This window comes from Theobroma umbraticum, unplaced genomic scaffold (genome assembly GCF_002168275.2).
Source record: "Theobroma umbraticum cultivar Fairchild unplaced genomic scaffold, ASM216827v3 scaffold_34.0, whole genome shotgun sequence".
NCBI classification, from domain to species: Eukaryota; Viridiplantae; Streptophyta; class Magnoliopsida; order Malvales; family Malvaceae; genus Theobroma; species Theobroma umbraticum.
The window spans coordinates 268,010-290,456 of NW_018397275.1; the positions used below are offsets into that span (position 1 = coordinate 268,010).

General features: G+C 36.0%; 4 protein-coding genes and 1 non-coding gene across 5 annotated transcripts; 2 read left to right on the forward strand and 3 right to left on the reverse strand.

Moving 5' to 3' along the window:
* Positions 1-353: 353 nt before the first annotated feature.
* PDIL1-6 (PDI-like 1-6) lies at positions 354-6,433 on the forward strand. Its single transcript, XM_021442932.2, has 12 exons — positions 354-1,031; positions 1,151-1,280; positions 2,596-2,761; positions 3,058-3,176; positions 3,781-3,861; positions 3,936-4,025; positions 4,130-4,201; positions 4,281-4,349; positions 4,844-4,924; positions 5,245-5,379; positions 5,891-5,944; positions 6,030-6,433. Exons 1-12 carry the CDS (start codon positions 511-513, stop codon positions 6,123-6,125), a joined length of 1,614 nt encoding a protein of 537 aa, XP_021298607.1. The 5' UTR covers positions 354-510; the 3' UTR covers positions 6,126-6,433.
* Positions 6,434-8,483: 2,050 nt separating this feature from the next.
* LOC110427471 (sulfite exporter TauE/SafE family protein 3-like) lies at positions 8,484-12,332 on the reverse strand. Its single transcript, XM_021443012.2, has 12 exons — positions 11,697-12,332; positions 11,141-11,300; positions 10,659-10,859; positions 10,516-10,580; positions 10,403-10,430; positions 10,225-10,316; positions 9,996-10,082; positions 9,842-9,892; positions 9,535-9,756; positions 9,309-9,402; positions 9,081-9,221; positions 8,484-8,943 (listed from the first exon to the last, which is right to left on the reverse strand). Exons 1-12 carry the CDS (start codon positions 11,928-11,930, stop codon positions 8,858-8,860), a joined length of 1,461 nt encoding a protein of 486 aa, XP_021298687.1. The 5' UTR covers positions 11,931-12,332; the 3' UTR covers positions 8,484-8,857.
* A 3,541-nt stretch (positions 12,333-15,873) lies between these two features.
* On the forward strand, positions 15,874-16,087 carry LOC149526374 (small nucleolar RNA U3). The gene has a single exon (XR_016352068.1). It is a non-coding gene; the product is annotated as a small nucleolar RNA U3 (small nucleolar RNA).
* Positions 16,088-17,633: 1,546 nt separating this feature from the next.
* Positions 17,634-18,734, reverse strand: LOC110427531 (uncharacterized). Its single transcript, XM_021443084.2, has one exon. The coding sequence runs from the start codon at positions 18,373-18,375 to the stop codon at positions 17,833-17,835; it is 543 nt and encodes a 180-aa protein (XP_021298759.1). The 5' UTR covers positions 18,376-18,734; the 3' UTR covers positions 17,634-17,832.
* A 400-nt stretch (positions 18,735-19,134) lies between these two features.
* Positions 19,135-22,420, reverse strand: LOC110427530 (ras-related protein Rab7). The gene is made up of 7 exons (XM_021443083.2): positions 22,156-22,420; positions 21,934-21,960; positions 21,715-21,814; positions 20,850-20,996; positions 20,696-20,776; positions 20,412-20,557; positions 19,135-19,530 (listed from the first exon to the last, which is right to left on the reverse strand). Exons 1-7 carry the CDS (start codon positions 22,206-22,208, stop codon positions 19,461-19,463), a joined length of 624 nt encoding a protein of 207 aa, XP_021298758.1. The 5' UTR covers positions 22,209-22,420; the 3' UTR covers positions 19,135-19,460.
* Between the last annotated feature and the right edge of the window lie 27 nt (positions 22,421-22,447).

Consider the following 22,447-nt stretch of genomic DNA (forward strand, 5'->3'; position numbering starts at 1 on the left):
TTCCTCTGCCAAAAGAATAATCAACACATCAAGGTAAGTCATGGCAAGAAAGTGCGAGCAGAAGCAAATAAATATAGCATAAACAAATAGCGTTGATTTTCTCACGGAGTCACAGAACGATTCAAGCTTATCAAACTATCAGATTTGGACCGATTCAATTCATTTAATTATTGTTACTGTATATTTTTCTACTAATACTAGTTGCTAGTACAGTATTTATTCAGAAAATAGAAAAACAATACTATTATTTCGAAATAATTAAAAAAAAGATTGAAGGGCCCACCAGTGTCCGAACTCCCAACCATTTCGGCATATTTTTGACTGGCAAACTGTTTACACTAGCAAATCCATCCTCAAAGTCGCTTCTGCTCCGCCTTAACATGCGCTAACCTTTAAAAGCCTGTTTCGTAGAAGAAAAAACCCTCAAAAACCCAGATCTCATCTCATCCAAATCGACGCATTTCTTCATCCCCATTGCAAAATTCTCAATAATCCCATCACAGAATCACCATGCTTTTTCCCCAAAAACCCACTTCAACATTCCTCCTCCTCACTCTCACCCTTCTTCTACTAGCCTCTTTCTCCAGAAACATCAATGCTTCTGATTACACCAGCGCTGAAGATGATTCCGATGACCTTGAACAGCTTTTAGCCCTGGATGAACAAGAAGATCAACAACAACAAGGCCAAGAACAGGAGATTAGCAATAGATTTTCAGAAGCAGAGGTGTTAAGTAAAGCGCAAAGGATAGTTCTTGAACTTAACAGTGATAATTCGAAGAGGGTCATTGATGAGAATGAACTTGTTATGGTTTTGGGGTATGCTCCTTGGTGTGTTAGGAGTGCTGAGCTAATGCCTCAGTTTGCTGAAGCTGCTACTTCTTTGAAAGAATTGGGAAGTTCCCTTTTGATGGCTAAGCTTGATGCTGAACGGTACCCCAAGGTGGCTTCTTTGCTCGACATCAAAGGATTCCCTACATTGCTTTTGTTTGTTAATGGCACTTCTCAAGCTTATACTGGTGGATTTTCAGCGTAAGTTGCTCTTTTCCTTTGTTGAACTTTAAATAAGTTTAGAGTAGCTTATTCACATTGGAACATTCATATTACAGATAATTGTGCTTACTATATTGTTGGGTTGATTTTTGTTTCAGCGAAGAAATAGTGATATGGGCAAGGAAGAAGACCGGTGTACCTGTTATTAGAATAAGCACGGTGACTGAGGCAGAAGAGTTTCTTAAAAAGCATCAGATGTTTGTGATTGGTCTTTTTGAGAAATTTAAGGTTTGTATTTCAGTCATTTTACGGATCATGTAAAAATGTGGTTACAATTGATAGAAAAGCTTGATTTTGGGTTCTAGAATTTCAATTATTGCCCTACTCCCATACCTTAATGATTTATTTTGTTCTTTATTCTAAATTTTTTTAAAGGTAATAATTTTCCTCTGTTGAAAGTTTTCATATGTAGTCTTCATGTTCTAGACTATTCTTTGATGCAGCCCTTGGCATTGTTCAACTCACTGTCTTACCTATTGATATTCTAATTGGAGTATTATGAACTTATTCTAGTATGACAGTTCAGAATATGTTGATAGAATTTAAGTGCAATTTTTTTTGGCAAGATAAGTCATCATTCAGGCGCATGTATCTGAATCTTGAGGCATTACCTAAGTTCTTCTTTACCATCACCTTTTTTTAGCCCATTCCATCCTGTATCAAAATCTACTTTGATACAATAAGAGCTTACCAAGTAGTCATTTAGATGTTCTTCCAAAACACTTGATTTCTGAAAAATCTAGTTTCAATTCTGTTACACAATTAAGGTGGTGCAAATACACAACTTGATTGTTATCACGGGAAAATGTCTCGACATATACAGAATTTTTTAATTTGAAATTGCCTAATGTAATTGATAAGTAGTTAAAAGTTTTAAAACTTTGAATGTAACCTTATTTCAAATATTTGAAAACTTCATTCTTTAGAATTGATTGATTAAACAAATATCATGACTAACTGGTGTCTGTCTCCAGCAATTATCATGCCTAATACTGATGCAAGTACTTTTTCTTTTAGCAATTATTTCATTTTAATTTTATCATTTGGAATATGTTCTTTCAAGTTATGATTTTAATATGGGAATGAAGTGAAACAGAGGCAATTAGTTGTAGACTTTTGCTTTCAGCTTCCTTTCCCATAAGAGTTAAAGTTGAGTTGACCTGGTATAAACTTTAAAGAATGTGATAGCCACATCTAATGTGGAAGTTTTAATTGTTCGCTTGAATGTATTAGGTGTAACCTTGTCTTGATATGTTCTTTTCATTTTTTTTTTGAAAGATGATATGTTCTTTTCAGATGGTAACTACATTTACAAACAACCTCTTTTGCTCACGCACTTCAATGCTGAGTGTGGCTGCAATTCTAGGCTTATAAATCTTTCAAATTCATATTGTTTATCCTTTATTTTAATATTTCTTCTTGTATTTCCCAATCTTCTGAGGTGCATGGCTAATTTTATAACAAATTTTATAAATTATAAGTCTTCTAGTGTCTTGGTTTTTGTAATGCACTTGGTAATGTACTTACCATGAAATTCTTGCAGGGACCTGATTATGAATCATTTATAAAGGCAGCAACCTCTGACAATGAAATCCAGTTTGTTGAAACAAGCAGCATTGAGGTTGCAAAAGTTCTCTACCCAGACATCCAAGCTACTAATCTTTTCCTTGGGATTGTTAAAAGTGAACCAGAAAGATACATTGTTTACGGTGAGTTGGCATTCTGGAAAACTTATAATTGGCACCTTGGTTAGCACAGAATGGTTTGCTAGTAATTTACTTTGTGATTTTCCCTCTTTTTTCTTTAAAGGATTGGTGAGTATGCTAATAGTTTTTGAGTTTGAAATAATATTTACTGATTGTGAGGGGTAAAACATAGTAAAAGTTATGGGACTATGACTTTTTCTGTGCTTGGCTTTATTTTATTTTATTTTTGTTTCCTTAGAGTTACACCTGTCAACCTGAATCATTGACGAGATTAATAATGTATCTATTTGGTTTTACAGAAGGTACCTTTGAGACGGAAAGCATATTGCAGTTTCTGGATTACAACAAGTTTCCATTGGTTACTAAATTGACTGAACTGAATTCTGTCAGAGTTTACTCCAGCCCCATCAAACTTCAGGTTTTCATGCTTTCAACTCGTTATGTATCATTTAATTGTTTGCTACTTTAGTAATTTCCTTGTTATTTTCCTCTCTGAATGTAACTATTTCATGTTTTGTTTTCCAAATAAAATTGTAAAGTTGGATACAAACTTGATAAAAGCACTGGTTTATAGGAGGAGGGTTATTGGTTGCAGAAGGCAATTGCCCAGAAGGCAATTGCTATATAAAATGCTTAGAATTTTCTGTGATTGAAATTTCCTAAGACTCCAGTAAAATTTGTTTACATTTCAGTTATAGTGTTACTACATCATTTGCTCTAATTGACTTGGTTTGGGTGTAATGTTTTAGAAATTATGCATCACACTGGCCGGAAAAATATTTATCCTTGAAGCTTGGCTAACTACTAAATTATCAACTGACACTAATGTACTGAGAAACAAATTAAAGATGAGATGACGATATTGAAGTCAATCTGGGTTGGTTTTCTGATATGTAAATTTGTTGTAGTTATGTTATCTTATGGTTATATATTTTGGCCTTCATAACTAGCGGTTGTTCAGAATTTTCCCCATCTCTCTTGGAAATTATTGTGTTGTGAATTTGCCTTTTATCATCCATCAGGTTTATGTTTTTGCAAAAGCTGATGATTTCAAGACACTTCTTGAGCCTCTTCAAGATGTTGCAAGAATGTTCACAAAAAAGGTATTTAGCTTGACTGCTTCACAGTTTGAACATTTTGGTGCAAATAACTTTGTATGTTTTTCCTCGTGGTGCAGATAATGTTTATGTATATAGACATCATGGATGAAAACCTTGCAAAGCCCTTCTTAACCTTGTTTGGGCTTGAGGAAGCAAAAAACACTTTGGTCAGTTTTTCGTTAATAACCATTTTTTAACTGCAAATGTATCTATTCCTTTGGATTGGACTGAAGCTAAAATTTGACGCAATTTATTTCTGTATGCCTAATAGGTGACAGCATTTGATAACAAAGGCAGCTCGAAATTCTTGTTGCAGTCTGACCCAACCCCGAGCAACATAGAAGTATAAATTCAGCTCTATAGGCCTTTTGAAAGATGTCAATTCAGAATACTAATTTGCTGTTCTGAATTGGCTTTTGCAGGAGTTTTGCTCAGGGCTTCTGCGCGGTTCTATCTCAACATATTTCAAATCACAGCCAATTCCAGATAACGTGAGGGTCAAAAATTGATATTTTCTCTCATTTTCTTTTAGATAATGCTAGTTGGATATAATTTAGAATAACAGCTGCTTTTCCATCACTCTTCTGTTTGAAACTATAAATTATATTAATTTCTGCATATATGCTTTTGCGTCTCTTTTTTAATTACTTGAATTCACTATGTTGTAGCAACTAAGCTGCACAAAGTAAAATTAGTACAACTCTTAGACTTTTGCTTCCTTTAATCACACTATGACAGAAAGGAAAGTAGACAAGTTAAACTGTTGTTATCCTAGAATTGCATTACTTCTTGTAAATGTTGATGAAACGTGAAAGTGTATAAATTCATCACATGTGTTATGTAGATGCAAGAAGTTGTCCATTTTGTAGACCTCCAAAAAGATTAAATATTATCTTCTTCTAACGAAGCTAATGAAATTTAAATACCTGATATTTATTCCAATTTAATTAATTCCCAACAAACTTTTTTATTCTGAAATTTGCAGAGAAATGCAAGTGTCCTAGCTGTTGTTGGAAAAACATTTGATGACTTGGTCTTGAACAGTCCCAAGAATGTTCTTTTAGAGGTATCAATCTTTTGTACCTTCCTTGCTTTCTCAATGCACTTTGCATTTTTGTTTGACAATCATGCTTTATTAGTCTATGCCAATGAGACATGCACGTTAACTGAATCCCACTAGAGCTCCATCATGGAAAATGAAAATACAATTATGCCTATAAACTGTAAACCCATGGTGCAGTGTCTCTTGCTATAGATTGATGGCAGTAATTCACAGCATGTTAACTATGTCACCTGGTATATGTTATTTTACATTAAGGATTGACAAGTTTGCTGCAATATTCAACTTAAAATCTTAAAACCCTTATTTTCATTGTTGCAATACAGGTCTATACACCATGGTGCATCAATTGTGAGACCACAAGCAAGCAGGTTGAGAAATTGGCTAAGCATTTTAAAGGCGTACACAATCTAGTCTTTGCAAAGGTTGATGCTTCTGCTAATGAACATCCAAAACTTCAGGTATGCTTTGTAAAGAATCTTGTCAGTGTTCTGCACCTTAATACTGAATACTCCTTTCACTTTCCTCCAAAAGTGAGCTTGACTTTCAAATGAGAGTTTATTACCTTGTTGCGTATTCATGTTTATGTGTCCATTTTTACCAACCATTCCTTGGAGAAATTTGAGCCTCTATTAGCTCAGTTCAAGAGTCAAGAAATTGAAGCCAAATTTGGATGACTACAATAACTGATCAACTTCATGGATTTTGCTCAAACTTGCCATGTATAGATCATATATTATTCCATGCCTAGTATTAGATTAAACTCCTAAAAATAGAGATGTGTATTAATTAAACATCCTTTTTGCTTTTCTGATCAAATTAGATTAAGCTCTTGTATACATTTTGATTCTTAAGTTTGAGCATCATTGGGAAAGAAAAAGGCAAACTCAATTACATATGGAATTCTATAACCCGTTTTCATTAATTAGACACTGAGAAGGTTTGTGCTCTTGTGATTGTTTATCATTCCAGGTAGATGACTACCCAACACTCTTAATATACAAAGCGGGTGATAAAGACAACCCGGTAATTATTTTGCTCAACATGTACTTGTATTTGTCTATCATTTTTATTAGCACCATCTGACACAGTGATCCATTTTGCTCTGCAGATCAAACTTTCAACAAAATCTGGGTCAAAAGAACTAGCAGCTTTCATTAACAAACACGTGAGAACCAAAGATCAAGTGGCTAAAGATGAGCTATAGACAATATAGAATTAAGAATACTTAAAACACTTTTAACAGAATCCCCCTCAATCCCTCTCCCCCCTAAAGAAAAAGAAAATGCGCGGGTGAAGAAAGGGGTCCTTGCCTAAGTTTTGCCTCCCTTCAATATACATTTTGACTTATTACAGTAGTTAGTAGCCATGTGCAATAAAAATTAGCTCCAAAGATCTTCCACCTATAATTTTGGCGTTGGAAAGTGTGTATCTTGTAATTTGATTATATTAATTTGACACATTGATGTGTAGGGTATGACAGCCACTGAGAAAGAGAACTTGAGTTTTGTATTCTGTAGTTTGATTTCTGATGGTTGATTCTAGAGGCCTTGTCGTTAAATTGCCTGGGCTTCTTTTTCTCATCCGAAATAAGCGATGCCCATTTAACAATAACACCGATCAACAAACAGATCTGTTTAGAATGTCTTTATGATAGGATTTGTTTTACCCTTCAATGTACCAAAACCGAGTTTCTGTCCAGAACCATAGAAACTATGTCTGAAAAGTTGAATGTGCAAAGTTTAGAAAAGAAAACCAAGTCATAAAAACAGAAGTCTACATCTAAGCTTTATTCTAAATTGAACTTTTAGGATAACATGCAGAGAAAAGGGCATCCAGGAATGGTACGGCAAATTCAGGCTTTGGCATTCGCACAGTTGAATACACTTTCTGCACTTGACATGGCCGAGGAGACTAACCTTGTCTAAACTCTTCCGAGTTATATGAATTCTGAGAAATCACATGAAAAATAAAAGAAACAACAGTAGGAACAAAGACATTTCAATGTGTAGGCCACTCACTAGGTATAAGTAACCAAACTATTACCTTACGTAGGAAACTGATGAAGCCTAAATATTCGATATGAGTATTATTTCCAAGAAACAATAGGGTGTGAATCGCTTCTTCTGCAGCGATGAAACTAATGTTGCAGGGACTCGGAGCATTTACTGAAGCAATGGCGGTTGGACAAACGCTGAAAGAGAATTCAAGTAAATTTGGAGCCTCCAACTGGCTATAATATCCTTCAGCTTTAGGTCGTTGACTTGAATTATGTTAATGATTGAAGATTGAGAATAAAATTGAGCTGAATTGTATTAATGATCAATCAATAACAAGAAGGCAGTTCCCAGAAAACCCCAAAAGCTGTTACAACTCACCTAAGCGAAACTTAAACAAACTTGAGCTGCAATTAGCTAAACTATCAAACTAACTTTTACTTATGACATGACTTTTACATGCTCTTCTAACCACTTAACCAGCACGTGCACCGTTCTTAATACTCCTGTATGTTCGATATGCTGATCTTGCTTGGCAGAAAATTAAACTTTCTTCGCAACAAGGCTTTAGTAAATAAATCTGTAAGCTGCAGCTTTGTGGGGAACACATATTTGGGATTAATCAGTGCAGCAAGAACTTTCTCTCTGATGAAGTGGCTATCCGTTTCAATGTGTTTAGTCCACTAATTATTGAAATCCATAAAATCCCAAGAACATCCATGTAAGAAGGTGGAGAGTTCTACTAATTCATGAAAAGGGCTTTTGCACCACTTACTGGCCAACTCTTTTGCCTCTTGATTGGTGAGCTTGGCAGCAATTCCATTGAAACTCCTTTTGTAACTTCCTATTAAGAAATTTGGAAACAGAGCTGCAGAGACAGAAAATGATTAAAAAAACGAATGATGAATACTAATTCTAAAAGGAAAAACAAAGCCAAAAATAATACCTACTCTAAACAACTTGTCGTAGCGCACTAAGATGGTGAGATAATGGTCAGTATTCCACTGTAGGAAGTGTTCCCACGATGTAGGCCTTCATTATCGAGATGACAATGGTTTTTATTGTTATTATTATTATTATTATTATTATTATTCTCAATCAAGTGAAATTTGATCAAGTATCAAAGAATTGACACATAGGCTGGTCTGTAAACAGAAGAACAGAAACCAAAAAAAAAAAAACCAGATAATCACCCAAACGAACTTAAATGAAAGGGTATGCAGTTCTTATCTACTCAGTTGTATGGTTTAGCTGATATTGTTTCTTTTCTTTTTTCGATAAGTAATTTAACTACAATATAAATTGTGGATTGACAGTTCATTATCGAGCTACAATGATAAAACCTGCCTTTGTATCTTCATTAGCGACTGCAAACCCTAAGCTCATGCTAAGCGTGAGAGTGAAGGAAATGTCAAATAAACACTGGTAACCCAGACTTTGCCATTGTTCTATATATGATATACTTGGAAGAATAGTTGATGGTATTTTATATCTAATTCAGCACATTGAATCTCAATTTGAAGAAGCATGCTTCAAAATTTTCTTCCATATTGAATGTTTCTGGAAATTCTATTCAATGGATGCTTTAATTACATAATTGCTATTGCAGGCAGGGAGGGCAAGATCCTTCCATGCACTGAATTCTGCTCTAGCAGCAAACCAAAGGCCAAATGCATCAATTAAGAAATTGCCCCCTTATTTTTAAATCAATCAAATATCATATTTTACGTTTCACTAATTAATTAGAAATAGAAAAAATATTGAGTGCAGCGCAGGTGACTAGAAAATTAGTTCATAGATAGAGAAAAAAAACAAAGGAAATTAATGCCGAGTCTTTGCCTCTTAGGACACAATGAGTGCTAGTACTTTGAATGTCCCCTGTTTTGACAATTGCGTTAAGGGAGTGGGATTTGTACTTCTCCTTCTACTCTTGGGGTTGCTGCTAAGGCTGATAGGAGCAAATGTCGTCAAATCCCATATACTCCTTTCTTTCAATCCTTTTGATCATCTTAGCAATGCCTAACCCACCTGTTGATTTGACAGAAACACAGAAACACAGAAACCCTTTTCTCATTTTTTCCTAGTTTAGATAAATTTTTCAGTCTGTGCTAATAAAAATCTAACCAGGAAATAATGTATTTACTCTTAGTTCCAATGGAAAATACCTAGTGAAATTGCACTCCCAAAGATCATGCCGGCTAGAATGAAGATGATTATAGATGCTCTGCCTAGGATTTTGATCACTTTTCCTACTACATGTTGCCCGACAAATGCAGCAATTGTGGCCACAAGAGCAAGGTAGAGAGCTGTTCAACAATAACAGTAATTAGGTATCTCTGAAATGTGAACAAATCTTATCTTAGATTGTAGTAACAATTTTCAAGCAGCAGTACCATAAGGAACTGGAAATCTTTTCAGAAGATAATATTCAACAACTGACATGGATGCTGAAAAAAGCATGGCAAAGGTGGACGTGGCACTTGACACCTACATAAAAACTTGTAACAAGGTCAGTCCTTGTATGACTGCATAGACTTTAGTCTGTAACTTGTTGCATAAGGAACATAAAGAGAAACCATTGAGAAGGATTATAAAATTTTTGACAAGGGATGTATGAACCTGAGGGGGGATTCCCATCTCCAGGAAAAGAGGACCCAAAATGAATCCTCCTCCGAGACCAAGCATCCCACCGAGTGTACCAGCCAACACACCAAAGGCACAGTAAATCACAAGCTTGTGTACTCTCCATTTTGCAACAACATCCCCCTTGGACGCAATTCTTCTCCTCCCTTTGTACAGGCAGACTGCCTCATATGAAGATACTCCAACAGCTACTGGGATCTACTTAATGTACAATAATCAATTAGAAAACAGATTTCAAAAATAGCTCAAGTGTATAAACTATGGAGGTTTGGTTTTTAAGCACCTGCAAGAAATTTAATACCCAGTATTCTACTGAACAAGTCGTTGAGTAATTCTGTGGCCAAACCACATTGGACTTCTGTTAGTTCATCATGAATGCTAAAAGCACACAGTTTACAGACATATTAAGTCAATTGGCCACATGATAGGAAGAAGACCTTAGCAATCTGTAAAGCAAGAATTAAAATCCAGACAACGATGAGAAGTCCAAGTTCCTTCCAGCGTATGTTCTTAATAAGAGACACCTGAGAGGATGGAAGTCATAATCATTGAGAAACTTTAGCAATTGCATAATGTAATTTAATTAACAAAAGTTTTAGAGTTCTCCTCATGTTAGTATACTTATTTGGCAGAGATTAAGGAAAATGGAACTAATCATGGCCTTACCTTTGATTTTCCTAATTCTCTGTCTCCTGTTTGGGTGTCATTTGTAGTAGCTTCGTTTTGAGTTTTGATTTCCACCGCATCTCTTGCATTTCCTGATAAAAGTTCACAATCGCAGAGTTAAATTTCAGTGTGCGAATGAATAAATGATAACTGGACAAAATGGAAAATTAGAACTCACCATTTAAGTCTAGCTGTCTTGCAGCTTCCTAAGAAAACCAGATACAAGTGAGACAGGGCAGAGCAAGAATTAAGCTGAATCATAGTTCAAATTAGCAGGCCAGATATAACCACCTTTTTCTTTATGGTTTCCTTTTTCCATGTTTCAACACCTTTGAAGAATGACTTAGTTGATATGCCTGCATACCAGTATAGCCTATCAGGAAAAGGTTTCCAGGAGGGGACATGAACAAAATCACAATTCAAACACCTGATACCTATGAAGAGAATAATTAGCAAAATTGTGATCATCCAATCAGCAAAGATCACATTGAAGCCAACTCCAATACTAATTCCCAGAACCAACATTGGTTGAAATAGAAGCGCCAAGTCATAGTCAATAAGAGGTAGTTCAAGTGTAGGATGCCTTTGCCTTATGTTGTAACAAACTGTTGCAGCTGCTGCACCAGTAATCATACCTGACCAGAAGGAACAAAAGGAAATGTAATATAATACTTTGAGGATTTTCCAAAAGGAATTAAAGTGCTCACTTCCTAGGAAAAACATCAATTAAATTGAAAACTATCTCATGGAGAACAAAGGGGTGAAAATTCCAAAACTTCGACTCAAGAAAAGAAATCTCTAGGGCCTTAACAGTTTGACGTTTACCATGTCCCATCATGTAAGAGCTTGGTGACAGCAGAAGTTGAAAAAAACTGTAAGTTGATATAAATGAGTAGAAAGGATGGAGTATTCTTACATTTCGATATTGCTGTTGATGATTTTGGATCAAACCCAATAATCAAGGCAAGCATGGGAACAAAAATTCCGCCTCCACCTACTCCTCCAACACTCCCAAAGGCTGCCCCAACAAATCCAAATATTGAACCCACCACAATTTTCCAGCCCAATCGCATGTCCTGTAAAGAAGATTACACAAATCATAATTACTCACAGTATCCCCAGAATCAACAGACAAAATGTTTTAGTGCCCGAAGAAAGAAAAGAGAGGGAAGAAAAGGCCAAAAGAAGAAGAAAAAGAAACTTGACATTGGAGACTCGCTTATAAACATCTCAAAACAACAGTAGTTTCGTTTTCCCAATGAATGGGTATGGATATTAAAAAGTTTTGAACCAATTCCAACCGAGTAAAATATTTAACTTGGAAAACTAGTTGTATTTGGCTTGTTTTAATGAAGGCTTAGCCCAGGGTCCAAAATTTCGAAAATCAAAACATAAAAACCATATTTACACTGCTTGCCAACAGAGAAAACTCCAAAAATAATCAATCAGGAAGAAGATAAATTTGGGCTTACTGGCCATTCATGTTCATATCGTGGTTTACTATTCAGCTCTAAGAACTTCAGTGCTTTCCGAACATAGTTTTTCTCTTGATTCTCATTGTAACCTGAAGCTGCTTGACTCAAACTTGGTTCTGCTGTAACAAGCACCAAATCCACAGCAAGAAAACCAATCAATACTAATGCTGTCGATATCAACCACCATTGATTTGACCTCCTACCAGCAATCATATTGCTGGATCCCCACATATCTCCTTCTCTATCTCAAATATCCAACTTTCCTGTACTCAGCTTGAATCCAAAGCTTAAAACAGATAGATGATACGTTGGAAACTCAAGCTTAGCCCGAAACCCAGTTTTCAGACACCTAATTATGCCCCATGTCAAGTGCAATACAAACTTTAGTAGTTTTTTTTGTCAGTCTTTAAAATTGAAACCTCTAGTCTATAGTTCACATTCAAAACTATTCGGAGTAGACGTTTTTGGCAGATACAGGTATGAACATAGGCAAATAAAAGTTCACACAGCTTGTTCTTGAGTGGTTTTGTTTTTAACTGGTATATGATCAAAAAGCAAAAGAAGAAAGCGTATGCTTGGGAACAGAGATGGAAATAGGGGAAAGAAGGGGACTCTGCTGTCAGTTTGAAATGCTGTCATTCCAGGAACTGTGGTGGCCCTTTCTAAACTTGGATTGACAATCACATTTGTCGCCATACATGTGTGCAACTAATTGTCCATGCAGCAGTAACAGAAGCCAACTCATCTACCAATAACCTCAAGTTAAAACTAAACTAAACTACAGTTAGCAATGCAGGGAGAACAGCAGATTAAGCGAGTTATGGTCCTTCTTACTTAGCTGTTCTTGAACTCAAGAAGATATCCCCGAAAAGATGCAGTGTTTCTCCGGATTTTATGTCTATACACTAGTATAGTTTGTTCTGATGGTCGTGGTGTTCACGTGGTTTTCGAGTGAGAATTCTATATATTCATTAAAACCAACCGAACATATCAACTGAAGGTAATCCCAGTGGTGTGTGTATGTATGTATGTACGTAAATTTGTAAATTATAAATATGTTTATATTTGGAATATGGCCATAGATTTGCGTATATGGTTTGATTTCAGCATAAAAAAATGGACTTCCCAGCTGGTTTTTCACACTTGCTCAGGATTTAGCGTGATAGAATTCATTTACAAGTGAAAATGAGAGTCGCATGTTGTTGAAATGGTCTACAAAATCTTGACAATGTAGATCACGTTCCTCACGGACTTCCAAAACATAAACAAGTAAAACGGTGTAGTGGGGTGCAATGCATAATGATTCAAGGGTGGAGTAATGCGAAAGAAGAGGCATTTTTTGGTTGGTTTTGGTTCCCTAGAGAAGCACGCGAAAACGATTTCTCGTTGAACAGAATTTGTGAAGCTTTTGCGATCCTCATCAGGATTGCTAAGCATACGATATGAGGAAAGCTCACCATTGCTCATGGAATAAACGTTGGTTCAAAGGCAAGTGCAACTCTCTGTCTGCTTTCTCTAAAAAGTTGACGATTCGAGTAGCTGAAATATTTGCTTTTCATGATGCACGTCGCTTTAGTGTTTAATTAGTAATTCTTTTGCTTAATTCCTGGTTTATCAACTGCCAAAAAAATGGGAACACTCGGATTCTTCTTATCCTTTTGCCTGATGAGAAAATAATTTGATGGAAATTGGAGAGCTTGCAAGAAAATAATTCCAAAAGTTTGATTATAATTAGGAGATGGTATCCGAAGACATGTGAACATGTTTGAGATTCCAAATCATTTCTGGTCCATGGCATGCATTTATTGGTTTTGATTTGAGTTACAATCAACTTTTGCTGGGAACAGGACCAAGTACCAATATGATGCCTGCATGTCATTGGAACTAATTTGTTATCTCCATAAATTTTCATGCAAGAGTAAGAATTAGTGGGATTTTATTGGAATATTATACTCTTTTTGCATATATGTTGTGCATTGCACAATGTTATATATATCTGCATAATCCAATAGGTGGATTTTGTCATTTAAATATGGGGAGGCTAGCTGCATCATTAATGATATTTCTTTATTAAAGAAACCAACTGCTATCTTAATTTATGACAATTTGAAATGAAGAACTAGTACCCTTATAATTTTGAGGGAGAGTAAAAGATAATTTGAGGAGGACAATGCAAATCCCAAGAAGAAGAAAAAAGGAAATGGGAGATTCATGGACGAGATAGATCATTAAGCTTGGAGACAAGGTGATATGGGTAGAATCTCAAAACTTTAGAACGATGGGATGACATGTTTAATTATAGAATATTCGGAAAAACAAATACCCTCACACAGTACAACAAATGCAAGTTGTCAAAGGAAACATTATTAAATAGAGCAATTTCTCATTATTATCAAAAGATGCATACCACTTATTAGATGCTTTCCCATCATTCAGTTGGAGTCGGAATTTTTGTCTACTTAACCAATTAGAGATTCGGGTTTTGGATGTTTAGGATTTAATGCAAATTGATCCTCAATGCCAAAAACGCCTTGGCTTAATAGTAAAGGAAAACATTTAGATAACGTTTAACACGAGAGAAGTAGGAGCATATGTCTCTTATATACAGCACATTAAAACCATATCTTTCTCCCCCTTTAGTTAATTCCAAATGGGAAGAAAAAGAGTATGCATCGCATTAATCTTCTTATACGAATCTTCAAGATCAAGATTGAACTAAAATCCAAAACATTTAGAATCTGATAAGATTTTGTATGCTCTGTGAACATATTATTGTTGAACCCAAATTGATGGACAAGCATCAATGTTACAACTCCGGGGAATAGCTTTTATGGAAAGGTTCCAATCTTCGTTTAGAAGATTCATCAACTAACAGAAGAGCATTATCATTCATAGAATTTGAGAGATTACTTTTACACAATCAAACAAATATAATTCACGTTGTCGACAAACGTATACAATGAATAATTATTAAGTAGAAATTTGGAGAATAGCTTTTATAAGATCGTTCCAATCTTCATTTAGAAGATACCACCTAATAACAAAATAGCATTATGATTCATAGAATTTGAGGGACTACTTTTACACATGATTCAAGTTCTCGACAAGATTATATATAAAAAAATTTTAAGTTAGACCATTTAATATTGTAAAAGGAGAAATTATTAAGTTAGACTATTCAGGAGTGTAAAAAGAGAAATTATTAGACAGGACATGACAAGATTGTAGAAGAATTGGTCCCAAAAGACTCATCCTACAATGCTGAATTTTAGTCATTGAGAGGCACAACAAACCACCTTTCTTTCTTGAGAGGCTACTTTTCTCTGGCTTACATAGAAAAAGATGGGCTGGTTCTGTGAACACTTCGGCAGTTGAAGGATCATCAGTGTAAGTGAAATGATATTCCTGATAGCCATGTAGCAACGATATCTCCACAGCATAGATTAAGTGGCATTCGACTCTTGAGTAAATAAATCTGACAGCAACGATGTCTCCATAGAATGAAGGTGGTATATTCTTCGTATGACGTTATAAAGTGCCAGCATAACTTCGTCTGAATATTACAAAATTTGTTTGTATCACACACTATGAAATCCAGACGTTAAAGACAGCATGGAGACAATTCCATCAAATCTGCAATGGGATTTTAGAATGAATACTTATGGATTAGATCTCTAGAAATATAGGGTGCACGCATTAGAAACGTGCATTTAGTGCAGTGCAGGATCCCATCCAGGCCTTTTCATGGTCTGCAGATTGCGACGATGGCTCAGCAAATAGCAGCCATGGGCTTTGCACCCGCCGACCAAATGACGTTAAAAGTTTTTTGACTTCTTATACCTAGGTTGCATACCAATTATTATTAAGTTTCACAATTAATTATTATTAGGTTTATTAATAAAAAAGATAAAACCTTAATTAATTTTTTGTATAATTTAAAATTTTATTTAAATATTTAATCAAAAATAATCCATCTACTCAAACTCAAATTGATTACTCAATTATTAATAAATTACATAAGAACTTGAATTCATAGCCGTGGTATGCGGACAACTTATGCCATAACGGGACCAATTAACTTATGCCATTTAGTCAAAGGTGCCATAAACTCCCACATTGCGGAATTAGATTATTAGTGAACGCTATTTATAAGTCCAAGCGACCAGCTTTGGTCACGACCTTACTTGAACAGGATCTGTTCTATAGGATCGTACCTCTGTATCCTTTAGCACAAAGGAGACAGGTTCCCAAGTCTGGTTGATGAACCATGACCTTGTGATCAGAGCGTGATTAACAGCTTTCATGGTTCCCGATGACCAGCTGAAGCAGTAGAGGATCGTTTCCAGCTGGACTCCAGCTGGAATGGTCACAAGGTTGGCTGACAGACTCACAAATTACTTTTTTTCTTTTGGCTGCAGTTTTTCTGTCTTAAGCTTTCCTGGAATTGGATGAATATTGTTGTCAAAGAAAGGTGTTTCTAATTTCCTTTAGCCATCTATACATTTTCCATTTTCAAATAATAATGCTTGGAATTGGGGTTTTGTGTTTTGTTTTTGTAAGCTTTCCCCTGTTTCCATGTATTGTTGAATCTATATTTAAGCGACTAGTTAGTTAAGGTTGATTTATGCACATACTATAGTTTTGGTGATTTGCCAGACATACAGACCACTCATTGAATGCAATCTTCTTTATACACTTTGATTATCGATTATTGATATGTCCATATATCTTCAGTTCCAGAGGCACAATTAGACTCTTTGTTGCTGCCGAATCCCAGAGAGGTACAACAACTTTATACCTTGATGGCAGCAAACGATCTGTTGTGTTTGACAACAGGCAATTTGCTGTTCTCTCTTGTTTATAGCTTTTGCTCTTAGAGACGAACTATATATTCCTTCATTTACTAACCCAAAACCTGTATCATTCATCAAGTAGAGATTATCTCTTTCAAAAGGTGCCAGGAGATATACATGTTGCCTTACAGGCCATTCCAAGAGGAACTGACGAGTGGAAAATATCGATTTAGTTGGAGGTCAATGTGCAACGTCTGTAGTAAGATGGTGTCACCTTCTTAGCACCCTTACCCTCAGCAAAAAGCAACCATGGATTCTGTCATAGTACGTCTTCTAAGTAATAACCATTCACAAAACCAAAAAAACTGATAGGCTGAAGGCCTCAAGTTGCTTAATGCTCTCCCAGTTGGAATGAGAATGCCAAATCCTCAAGGACAAAGAGACTCCAACTGCACACATCTGACCATGAAGCATGCAAATCACATAAATTGGAAGGGTTTGTCTTGATATCCCCCCAAACAAATTGACTATATCGCAGAAGCATGAGAGTAAATTACTGAGCATTAGTAGAATTGATGATGCACAAACCAGTTTAGCACAGTTACTGGACAAGATGTTCTTGAAAACTTTAAATCCATTAGCAGTCCATGGAATATCTCATGGAGCAACTTGCTTGATGACTTCTTCAGCGTTATGCTCTATAAGTCACAGTTACTGGGAGTCTCACTCTTTTAAGATAATTTCACTGCTGTTAACACACTATCAAACTTGAAAGACAGGAAGCTCAGCTCAATTAAATTCTTGGTTCAAGATTAAGTTAGAAAACTAACTATTCCACATTTTGGGGATAGCAAAACACTCATACATGAAAACCACTAACTCCAAGTCCCCTGTTAGGCTATAGCTCTACCCTGATCCCTGGCAATGGAAATTTTCCAGGACCACCAAATGGGTAATGCCCTGCAATTCCTAGTTTTATAAGTTAAAGGAGAATCATTAAAAGATACGAAACTTGGCTGTTCTCATCCAGTCCTATGTGTTTGAATAAACATAACAATTAACAGATCAAACTATCTATCTATCTATGTGTGTGTGTGTGTATATATATATAACATAATATAATATAATGAAATCCTTTGAATCAAAAAACTGATGCTGCTACATTGATATACTAAATCAAAAAGTTCCTTTACTATCACAAACTTTCCATGACTTCAGCTACATAAAACCAGCAAGCTTCATCATCGAATCACATTCGTCCATCACCTCCAAACTATTGAAGTTAAGAACAGAAGAAACTTGTACAAACAGGAGCTACATTAAGCATCCATACTAGGATCCTACGCAAAACCCTCAACCAGAATTGGTTTTTCCTTTCCCGTCTCTTCCTCCTCCTGATTTTCCTTCTTCCTTTTCTCTTTCACTCCAATCTCCAAACCCTTGAGCTCATCATCTATACAACCCCTCCCATCCCCCGCCTCTACACCGTCACCACCCACGACCACCGCATCCCTACCTTCCACCACTTCCCTACCGCCTTCCTTTTCTTTCACGCAGCCTCCCACCGAGTCCGAGGCGGGGTCCGAAGGCTCTCCAACCACCAGCACGTCAGACATGTCCGGACAAGGTAGCGAAGCAAGGAAATCGGAGGAGCACTTGGCGTTGTCGGGAAATAGGTCGTCTAGGCATCCGGGTTCATCCTCATCTTCATCGTCAGAGTGGAAGAAGGCGGCACGTGACTTGACAGCGGAGGCGGCTTTGCGGAAGGCCTCGTGTATGGAATCTGGCGGAAGAGCGCAGTCCTCGAGTCCCGCGTCTTCCAGGCGTGGAGGAAGGACCTTTTCTAGAAACCCTGTTGCTTCACCTCCTCTCGTGGCTTCCATGGAATTTTTGAAAATGTTTCAGAACCTTGATCTCGTGTATTCGAAGAGAAAAAAAGCTTTTGTGATTGGAAGATCGAGCTAGACCGGAAACCTTGTTTCAAGAAGAGAGAGAGAGAGAAAGGTTCGGACATGGGAAAGGAGATATAGGAGCTGTAGCCTATCCTTTAGGTCTGGAGAATTCCGTTTGCAACGCCCAAAATATTATGCATTGGGGGTCCAAACTTCCTGCTTAGTGTTTAGTGGCATGTGTCATGGGATGGCCGTGCGGAGCGCCTCCAGGTGAACACCTGGCAATAACTTAGGACGAGGTTTGAAAGTATTGACTTCATCACCATCTGACAGTAACAAGTAATTGAGCAAGCAACTAGTTGAACGTGCTGGACGATTGCTGCAGATTTCGCTTGTATCAATTGATTTTATTAATCTTTTTCATCAAAAAAGAAGAACATTTTATATCTATCTAAAGTTAATATTGTTTGCTGAATAGTATGAAAGTTAATTATTAAAATTCCTTTTGATTGATATTCTCCTCTTTTTTTTTTGGCATTTTGCAGATATAAAAATTTAGAAAACTGAGTAAAAGACAATCGACAAAAGGTGAAAAAGAGCCTAATTTTCTATTTTTGATACTTTTGCTCTTATCTTTCCCTAAGCCCAGGAATAACAAGTTCTAACCAATTCAAATTTGCTTCGGCTTTGCCTCAGTTCGGAGATTATGCATCAGAAGTGCAATCAGGTTACCCAGGGAAACGATAAAAGTAATACAACAGAAAGAGAGGCTCCATATTTTATTACAACAGAATATCAGTGATCATGACATAGGAACCTTAGTACAGTTACCTTTTAGCAGGAGGACTAATGAACAATCAATTTCTTGTACTAAATGAAAAGAATTCAACAAAAGGAAAGGATCACCTCAACTTTTCTTTTCTAGCCAACTTATGATACAAAAATTCGACCTTATAGGAGTATAATCATCCCTAGTTTATTCATTGTCAGAACCTGCACCATTGACGGATGGATATGAGAAATCCATGGCACCTGTTTTGCACCCTGATCAAAAGAGCCCCATCTGAAAGACTCATTTAACATTCGCACCCTGTAGATCTCTGTGACCGTCCTCCACCAGCAACATCAATCGTTTCAGGAAGGTATCTTTCATAATCAAGAATTGAACACAGACAATTAGCAATTAGTGAAGAATGTGGTTATCCACAGTCTAATTCTATATTCACAAGGCTTTCTACAAACTATTCCATAGAATCACACACACACACACACATATATGGACACTACATTTTACACATTTAAGAACTATTCTACAGACACAAGGCGCAAAGAAAATTTCATGAGGCATTATGCTGGCCATTAAGCAAACTCCTATTTCAGCAGATTAGCTATTAAACTATAAAGTGCTTAATTTGTAATTCAACTCTGACAAGATCAATGATCCATTTGGAAGATACAGAAAGAATCTCATGCGAATCAATCAAAGGTATCCAAGGAGGAATTTCAACAAAAAAAAAAACAGTTTAAAAATGGAATCGAGGAACTCCATTAAAGATCTCACACATAATGGCATGGATAGGTCACCATTCAAAATGAGCCCATGACAATATCTTTACCTGAAGAGCACTCAATTGCAATTGAAGAAGTAAAATCTGGTCCATCATAGAAAGGCCAGATTACATATCCGACTGTTAATTTACTCTCTTTGTCATGTTCTTCTACTTTAATATTTTATTATATTTCTTTGAAGACTGATCCATCAGCATAAACATCAGAACATCATTAATTTATACAGATTTTGCTTGCCAACATCCAAAATCTCTTAGTAAGAGTAAGCAGATAATTACTAAAACAAGGCTCTGTTTAGTTGATGCTTTTGCTACTTGATTTTAGCTTTTGTGTAAAACAATGAATAGATAGCAAAGAGAAAAAAAATAGAAAACTAATAGAAAACAAAAGATAAATAGCGAAAAGCAAAAGCATCAACCAAACAGAGCCTAAACTATTCAGAAACATACAATACTCACATTTCTTCTTCAGGTTCATTCTTGAGAGCATTTTTAGCTATGCACTCAAATGCTGCATCGACATTGAATCCTTCTTTTGCAGAGGTCTCAAAGTATGGTATGTTTCCCTTCGAAGCACACCATGCCTTTGCTTTCTTTTCAGAAACCTAAACCAGAAAGGAATAACCACATTCATACACCACCATAAGTCCATTCACATGCTGATTTGATACTATAAAACATTAGGAAAGCTTTAGGCAAATGGAGGCAAGAAAGGCAAGTCAAGAGGGTGGAAGACATCTTACCACTCGACTGTTGCCACCATCAACATCAACCTTGTTTCCCAACACCACAAATGGAAAGTTTTCAGGGTCAGAAGGACTGGCCTGAACATTCAAAAAATAACTTTAGTCATTCATCCAGTTAAGACATTCTACATGTCATTGAATAGAATATTACCTGAATCAGAAACTCTTCCCGCCAGTTGTTAAGATTATCAAAGGACTTCATAACATTCACATCATACACTAGTACACAACAATCAGCACCACGGTAGAAAGCCACACCTAAACTTTGAAACCTTTCCTGCCCTGCAGTATCCCATATCTATGCGTACAAAGAGAAAAAAGAGTATCAACGCTAAGAAATGTAAATAAAGCTTACTCTCACTACTTCTCATCCGAATTACATATCTTTAGAAAAAATAGGAAAAGGTTGGCTTGGTTTCTACAATTGACTATTGCCACTCAAGGATGGCGACATCAGACTATATTTGCCTATAGAATCTAAAAATCACACTGCATTATCATCATGTGGAACAGCAGAAATCACAAAACAAGGATTAAGTTAAGATAATAGGTAATGATACAAGATTTTGCTCATCATTTTATTTGGCACCTTATCTCACCAAATTGAATATTCAAACTACCAGTTTTCTCATCAAAAGACTCCCTATCATTGTTATTTTTGGTTGTAAACAATATCATGCAAAAATTGCTATGAAAATTTTTAAATTTGGCTCGTGACATCCCTTTGTGACCACATCTTCAGCCTGCATTCAGAACTAAAGACTCATTGAAAATTACATTCCCTAAGAGCAGGGTGTGAACTTCTCACTCTCCAGCAAATTTTCATACCCACAAACTGCTGCTGAATTTCCCAAGAGGATTCATAGCTAAACAAGGCAAATTTTATCACCTTAATGGTTACATATGCAATCACTAACTTGACAGATTAATCAAATCCTGTTGCAAACAGTAACATATAGCTGTAAATTTAAGGAAATAAAAATAAATCTTTTCTTAGAAAATGAACAATTTTTTACCTGCAATGTAAACAATCTATCTTCAAACTGAACCTCTTTTGTCAAAAAATCGGCTCCTATCGTCGCTTTGTACTGATTACTAAACTTACGATTAACATACCTAATTCCAATAAAATTACCAATAATTAGAACACCAGACCCAGCAACGGAATATCCAAAATTCAACAATTAACCAAAAAAAAAGGAAGAAAAGATTAGAATTGAAGTTTCAAAGCTTACTGATTCATTAGAGATGTCTTCCCAACCCTAAAATGAAACAATAGCAATAAAGATCAAATGCATGTTAGCAAAAAAAAAAAAAAAACAGCGAATAGTTTTAATTAAAATAGAAATGAATCAAATTTTCAATTCGGATACCAATAAAAAGGAAGAAAATTAAAATAAGAGAAAACAAACAAAAAAAAAAAGAGAAAGAAGAAGGAGAACCGATTATAAGATTACCCGCTGTCACCGAGAATTATGACCTTTAGAAGCATACGCCGACGAGAAGCCATGGGATCGGATTTGAGAGTTTAAAGATCGTTTGAATAATTGTAGAAAACTGTGGGATTTTGTTTAATTTATTTTGTTTATCTTCGATTTGAGAGAAATTTTGGATGGTTGATTAATTTGATTTGTTTTGCCCAGAAAACGAAGTTGATATAGTTTTCAGCCAACCAAGTTGTCAAATGCACAGCACAAAGAAAGACCGACGGTTGAGAATATTCCAAAAATACCCTGTTTTAGTCGTTGA